General features: G+C 49.7%; 1 protein-coding gene across 1 annotated transcript in view; it reads right to left on the reverse strand.

Moving 5' to 3' along the window:
• The window catches only part of MYH16 (myosin heavy chain 16), a 74,583-nt gene that overhangs the window by 51,573 nt on the left and 15,573 nt on the right, over positions 1-7,437 (reverse strand). The window contains exons 7-11 of the mRNA XM_017864429.1: positions 6,135-6,198; positions 5,191-5,289; positions 3,329-3,436; positions 1,568-1,702; positions 605-873 (exon numbers count right to left, since the gene is read on the reverse strand). Of these exons, the coding sequence (XP_017719918.1) occupies positions 605-873; positions 1,568-1,702; positions 3,329-3,436; positions 5,191-5,289; positions 6,135-6,198 (675 nt within the window). The remainder of the gene's footprint in view (positions 1-604; positions 874-1,567; positions 1,703-3,328; positions 3,437-5,190; positions 5,290-6,134; positions 6,199-7,437) is intronic.

The following is a 7,437-nucleotide window of genomic DNA, read 5'->3' on the forward strand; positions in this document are numbered from 1 at the left end:
ACACCTCCTTCATTAGAGAGAACCCAGGAGGCTTCCTAGTCAGTAAACGGGGCATGAGCAAGCAGCTTTGGGTGCCCGGTGATGCCTCCCAGATCTGTAGCTGTGCGGAGGAAGTGTTTGGGCCTAACAACGGATACACAGAAAGGGGTTTTAAAAGTTTTTTTTTTTTTTTTTTTTTTTTTTTAAAGTGGTGAGCTGATAAATCAGCTCTTCTTAAAAACCAAACCCCTGATTTATAGTGTTTGCCAATTTCCATGGTGTAAATATTCAAGCCATGGCTAATTTCAAGCTAGCAACATGACGTCAACTGGCTCACAAAATTCCTGAAAATAACACAGTCTTGTTAGCCAGTACAGGCTGGCTTCAGCACACCACTCATCCCATCCTTAAAGTTCACACCATTCTTTATGACTTGGCACCATACAAATGAAGCTGGAAATTTCTGGAGTCCAAAAGTCAGAGATCCAGTGGCAAACCGAGATTGGTCTGCCCCAGGTCCAAGGTGAGAAACAAGAGAACTTTATAACTGATATAAGCAAAAAAGTAGCTTATATAAGGAGGACAGCCACCCCAAAGCAAAAACCAAATGCAAGGCCAGGCCCACCTCAAAGATCTCAAAGCCAGCGATGTCCAGCACTCCAATGAAGAACTGCCTCTGCATCTTGGTGTCCAAGGTCTTGTTAATCCTGGCCACCAGCCACTTGAACATCTTGTCGTAGACAGCCTTGGCCAGAGCCCCGATGGAGTTTTGGCACTGTTCCATGTTCTGACCTTTTTGCACAAACTCATTGCCGACTTTGACCCGGGGCCTGGTGATACCTTTCTGCAGTTCACCGGAGTTGAGACCCATGAGATGGGCGACTTTGTCAGCCACTGAGTAGAGATGGAAAAATCAGGTGAGTGCAAGGAAGATGTTGCCATGTCCTGGAGAAACCCGGCAACATCTGTTGTGGCTCAGGGATGGGGTGAAAGGCAGGGTGGAGGAGATCCCATTTTGCTAATGAGAAAACAAAGACGTGGTAGTTTCTACACTTGCTCAAGGTCAGGTGGCAGCTGGGCAAGGTGGCTTAGGCCTGTGATTCCAGCACTTTGGGTGGTTAAGGTAGGAGGATCACTTGAGGCCAGGAGTTTGAGACCAGCCTGGGCAACATAGCAAGACCCCGTTTCTAAAAAAAAAAAAAAAAATCAGCCAGCAGCCAGGTGTGGTGGCGTGCACCTGTAGTCCCAGCTACTGAGGAGGTTGAGGCAGGAGGATCATTTGAGCCTAAAAGGTTGAGACTGCAGTGAGCCACAATTGCATGACTGCACCACTGCACTCCCACCTAGGCAACAAACCGAGACCCTGTCTCAAAAAATAAATACAAATTAAAACAACAACGACAGCACAAAACCAAAATCATGTCTTGACTCTCAATTGTGCCTTTCTGAAAATATCAATGTCTGAACATGCATGGTTTGCAGCCACATAGAGCTGGCATATCCCTGAAATGGTCACAAAGCCCTGGAAAGCAGGGAACTCCCCACACTGGCCACCTTGTCCCTGAGCAGCCCCAGCCCCAGCACCCACCCTCAGTGGTGTCCACTTCAGCTTGCTCCTCTCTGGGCTTCTGCTTGAACTTCATGTTCCCAAAGTGCATGATACCTCCCGTCAGCTTATACACGGCCATCTTCTCCTCGGCGCTGAAGCCCAGCACATCAAAGGCTTCCTGCAAAGCAACAGAGAGATGACGTCACATGACCCCTGGCCTCTCATTCTACATAGTGGAGGCCATAGGACTGCCACGGTGGGGCCACGCCAAAGGGCCACTGTGGCAGGGCATGGATGCTGGAATTGGACATCCCCTGAACAGGGAGAGTTCTGTTTTCCTCCAAGGGGCCCAGATCAGATGTTCTGCAATATAGTCATTTTATTTATTTACAATAACCTCTCTGGCTTCTGTTTTATCATCTGCAAGATGGTGATGATAAGGATAGATCAGAATGATGTGACAACGTTTAGTCCAGTGCTTGGCACATAGTAAGTGTTCAAGAAAAGGAGGTATTATTATTGTTATTTTATTTTATTTTTTGAGCTTGGGTCTTACCTTTTTGCCCAGAGTAGAGTACAGTGGCACAATCATGGCTCACTGCAGCCTAGAACTCCTGGGCTCAAGTGATCCTCCCACTTTAGCCTCCCGAGTACCTGGGATAACAGGCGCGTGCCACCACACCTGGCTAATTTTATTTATTTATTTATAGATGGAGTCTTCCCTCTGTCGCCCAGGCTGGAGTGCAGTGGCACAATCTCTGCTCCCTGCAACTTCCACCTCCTGGGTTCAAGTGATTCTCCTTCCTCAGCCTCCCGAGTGGCTGAGATTATAGGCGTGCGCCACCACGCCTGGCTAATTTTTTGAACTTTTAGTACAGATGGGGTTTCACCATGTTGGTCAGGCTGGTCTTGAACTCCTGACCTCAAGTGATCCCCCTATCTTGGCCTCCCAAAGTGCTGGGATTACAGCTGTGAGTCACCATGCCCGGCCAGTTATTTTATTTTATTTTTTGAGATAGAGTCTTACTTTGTTGCCCAGGCTAGAGTGTGGTGGCATGATCATGGCTTATTGCAGCCTAGAACTCCTGGGCTCAAGTGATCCTCCCACTTTAGCCTCCTGAGTAGCTGATTATCATAACAGGTGTGTGCCACCACACCCAGCTAATTTTTAAATGTTTTTTTTTTTTTTTTTTTTTTTTTTTTTTTTTTTTTTTTTTTTGCAGAGACGGGATCTTACTGTGTTGCCTAGGCTGGTCTCAAACTCCTGGACTCAAGCGATCCTCCTGCCTCAGCCTTCCAAAGCACTGGGATTAAAGGTGTAAGCCACCGTGCCTGGCACTATTATTATTGTTAAGGCTTCATGCCAGGTGTTAGGTGAGGGGAAGGCAAAGATAAATCAGGAATTGATTCTGTTGTCCAAGAGGAGAGAGAACCTAGTACACAAATAATCCTAACAGGAGTCATGGGTGCTTAGTGTCGTAAGAGGAGCCAGAGAGTACGGTGGGGACCGGGAGAATGACAGAGTCACTTCTAGCTGGGCTGGGGAGGAGGAAAAGTTGCATGAGGTTGATGGCCCCTGAAATCCCCATGGAATTCTAGTTCGACTCTGCAAAGAGAAACTCAGCTTGCTAAAATGGGCTTGGAATAAAACGCTGACTGCAACCCCAGAAATCTCCAGGGAAGATCTGGGCAGCTGTCTGGCAACTCTAGGTGGGCTCGTGTTCCCACTGCCACCCCGATCTAGTGGCCATGCACGCAGAGTCCCAAGCCTTCTCCCCGTCCTGTTCCAGCTCTGCCCACTCACGTCTGTGATCTGCAGCTCCTCCTTGTCGTCCATGTTGTCCACCATGGTGACGCCTTGGCTCACCCAGTGGTATTCCTTAGGGTTGGGGACCAGCAGCAAACTCTCTGCCAAGGGCAGCAAAGCAGGTTAACCAATGGTGGACATGTGGTTTTCTTCTCTGCCATCTCTAACCTCTTCTCCCTTCCTGCCTCCCTCCCTCTGTCCCTTCTTCCTTTCCTTCTTCTTTCTCTCTCTCTTTCTTTCTCTCTTTCTTTCAACAGGGTCTGGCTCTGTCACCCAGGCTGGAGTGCGGTGGCACAATCATAGCTCACTGCAGCCTTGAACTCTTGGGCTTAAGTGACCTGCCTGCCTCAGCCTCCTGAGTAGCTGAGACCACAGGTACCACCACACCTGGCTAGTTATTTATTTATTTAAAAAAATTTTTTTTGAGCCAGAGTCTTGCTCTGTTACCAGGCTGGAGTGTGGTGGAGCAATCTCGGCCCACTGCAACCTCTGCCACTTGGGTTCAAGTGATTCTCGTGCCTCAGTCTCCTAAGTAGCTGGGATTACAGGTGCAAACCACCACACCTGGCTAATTTTTGTATTTTTAGTAGAGATGGGGTTTTGGCACGTTGGCCAGGCTGGTTTTGAACTCCTGACCTCAGGTGATCTGCCTGCCTTGGCCTCCCAAAGTACTGGGATTACAGGTGTGAGCCATTTTTTATTTTTTGTAGAGACAGGGTCTTGCTATGTTGCCCAGGCTGGTCTCAAACTCCTGGGCTCAAGCGATCCTCCTGCCTTCGCCTCCCAATGTGTTGGGATTACAGACATGAGCCACTGCACCTGGCTGAAAATTGCATTTTTATGTGAAGTCTCCCAATCTCAAAATGCTGTTAATTTAAAAGTATACTTTGTCCAAACAAATAAAGCCCACCTGTGGGTGGGGAATGGTACTCAATGCCCTTATTTCTGGCTGGGTTAGGAGGTGTGTGTGTGTGTGTGTAAGACTGAGTCTTCATCCCTCCTCCCACTTTATGTCTGGGCAGGTCTGCCATGGACAGTTGAGCATGTTGGCGCCTGCACAAGGGCATCCAGTTGAGTGGGTGAGTGTCTTCCACTCTCTGAGCTGTGTGCCTGGTGCGGGCTGCGTCTGCCAAGAGGAGAGCCTGTTGGGACTGTGCATGCAAGCACTGGCAGAGCCCATCGTGGTCTTGGGCTGATCCCGGTGCTGCTGCCCAAGCGGCAGGCTCAGAGGCAGCAGGTTGCAGACACAAAGGGTTTAAAGCCTCACATCCCACGTTTATATCCCAGATTTTGCAGGTACTCAAAATTTCATCTGTGAAATGGGCCCACAGTGGTCCTCATCTGGCTATTATGAGGATGCAATGTGCAAATAGAACTTGGAGAAAGTTCCCTGTAACCCATTTGACTTTGTGTGTGTGTTTGTTTGTTTTTGAGATGGAGTCTTGCTCTGTTGCCCAGGCCGGAGTGCAATGGAGTGATCTTGGCACACTGCAACCTCCTCCTCCCAGGTTCAACCGATTCTCCTGCGTCAGCCTGCCGAGTAGCTGGGATTACAGGCACCTGCCATCATGCCTGGCTAATTTTTTTGTATTTTTGTAGAGACGGGGTTTCACCATGTTGGCCAGGCTGGTCCTGAACTCCTGACCTCAGGTGATCCACCTGCTTCTGCCTCCCAAAGTCCTAGGGTTACAGGCATGAGCCACCACGCCCAGCCCCATTCACATCACTTTAAACTGAAGACATTATCACAGAACCCCAGGAGTGACACGAGACTCCCTACACAAGGGAATTCTTTCCTTATGGAAAAGAAGAAAAGCAAGGTCAGGGGCAGGTGGATAGACATAAAGGTCTTTACCAACAAGTTCAGGCTTCTTGTTTGAGAGAATCTGGTAGAAGATGTGGTAGCTTCTCTCGGCTGCTTGCTGTGAGATGACACGAGATTTCTCTAAGAGATCTGAAAAAGAAGTGAAGATCCTGGTGAGTACACAGCTGTTTCCCTGGAGTTCAGGGCTCCATACAAAGCAGGAACCCCCTCTCCATAAAGCCCAGAACAGTCACCAGTGGTGAGCCCCACGTTTTGCTCTTCCCAGACAGGCAGCCTCCGGGGACCTGACTGCCACGGAGGGAGTCCTGGGAATGGGGCCAGCTTCCTGGGCACTAACAGGCTGCAATCAGAAGGACCTCCCACTTGGTTTAATGCTCCTCTGCTGCTGTTTCGAAATTCCTGTATTATTATTATGATTTTTAGAGACAGGGTCTTGCTGCGTTGCCCAGGCTGGAGTGCAGTGTTGTGATTATTTATTTATTTATTTATTTATATATTTATTTTGAGATGGAGTCTTGCTCTGTTGCCCAGGCTGGAGTGCAATGGAGTAGTCTCGGCTCACTGCAACCTCCGCCTCCCAGGTTCAAAGCAGGAATCCCCTCTCCTTAAAGCCCAGAATAGTCACCACTGGTGACTGTTCACTGCAGCCTCTAACTCCTGGGCTCAAGCGATCCACTTGCCTTAGCCTCCTGAGTAGCTGGGACTACAGGCATGTACCACCATGCCAGGCTAATTTTTCACATTGTTTTGTAGAGATGGGATCTTACTATGTTGCCCAGCTGGTCTTGAACTCCTAGGTTCAAGCAACCCTCCCGCCTCAGCCTCCCAAAGTGCTAGGATTACAGGCATAAGCCACCTCGCCTGGCCTGAAATTCTTGGTATTTTTTAACAAGAGCCCTTCATTTTCATGTTGCACTGGGTCTCACAGATCATGTAGCTGCCCAAACAAACCCTCCAAGGAGGGCCTGACTTACAGCTCTCGATGTCGGCTCCAGCCAGTTTCCCTGTGGTTCCAAAGTGGATTCGGATGAACTTGCCCTGAGCAGGGAAGAGAGGGGAGGGATCAGGAGGGAGGTCGGCCACAGCTTTAGAGCAATAAGTGGCCCAGAGTTGGCCAAGGGTTGCTGATCGGGGCCTGCGGGGATGTAACTGGGCTCTATTGCAGTAGTGGATTTCCCACGAAGATAGGCAGAGAAGCACACGGACAGGTCTCAGAGCTAAATCTAGGGTCTGTGGTTTGGGGCATTTGTCAGGGAGAGAAGTGCCAGCAGGAGGGCTGCTACTCTTTGGAATTCTGTGTAGAGACCAGGCACCATGCGAATTTGGAGCACCTCCCATGCTTCTTTATCGGGAGACTTCCATGTCATTCCTCTCTGGCTTGCATGGCAGAGCCATCAGCAAATTCTCCCGGAAACAGGACTCTCTCTCTCTACCTCGGCTGCTCCTGGGCCTGTCTGCACTCACGTCTGTTCCTCCCCTCACCCGCTGCCAGCCCTGTTTTCTGAGGCTTCGTGCAAGCTCACTGGGCTCTGCCGATGGGAAGCCCCAGAGGAGACGGGGGAGTGAGGGAGACGAGGCCGGGCATCGCTCCTCTCTAGTTGGCGTCTCAGGGTGCCTCTGTGACTGCAGCTCCTGCCAGACAGCTGCACTGGTTTAAGAACCCACTAGGACCCTAGGACAGCACCTCTCTTATGTCCCTCCAGCCTGGAAGGAGGTTGCAGCTTCTTACTGCTGTTAATCTGTCTCCCCAGGTGACCTCCCAGCCCCTCCAACCTTGTTGTCGCCAAGGTTCTGCATCAAAGCCACTTGACTTAAATATTAATACTAAAGAGGGTTCTGTTTGCTGATTAGATACTTTTTACCACCCCCCACCCCGCCTCCCCAAACGCGGTCTTGCTCTGTTGCCCAGGCTGGAGTGCAGTGGCATAATCTCAGCTCACTGCAACCTTGACTTCCTGGGCTCAGGTGATCCTCCCACCTTAGCCTCCTAAGTAGCTGGGACTATAGACATGCATGGCCATGCCCGGCTAATTTTTATTTTCTATAGAGATGGGGGCTGGTCCCGCTGTGTTGCCGAGGCTGGCCTCAAACTGCCTGGGCTCAAGGGATCGTCCTGCCTTGGCTTCCCAAAGTGCTGGGATTACAGGAGTGTGCCACTGTGCCCAGCCTCCTTCTTTTATGCTAATAGAGATTTTGTTTTTTTCTTTGTTGAGAAATGTAAGACTTGGATACATCAAAGAAAACCAATTTCTGAGGGGGAAAAAAAAAAAAAAAAAA

The sequence above is a fragment of the Rhinopithecus bieti genome, unplaced genomic scaffold, assembly GCF_001698545.2.
Source record: "Rhinopithecus bieti isolate Rb0 unplaced genomic scaffold, ASM169854v2 scaffold_2723, whole genome shotgun sequence".
Classification (NCBI taxonomy): domain Eukaryota; kingdom Metazoa; phylum Chordata; class Mammalia; order Primates; family Cercopithecidae; genus Rhinopithecus; species Rhinopithecus bieti.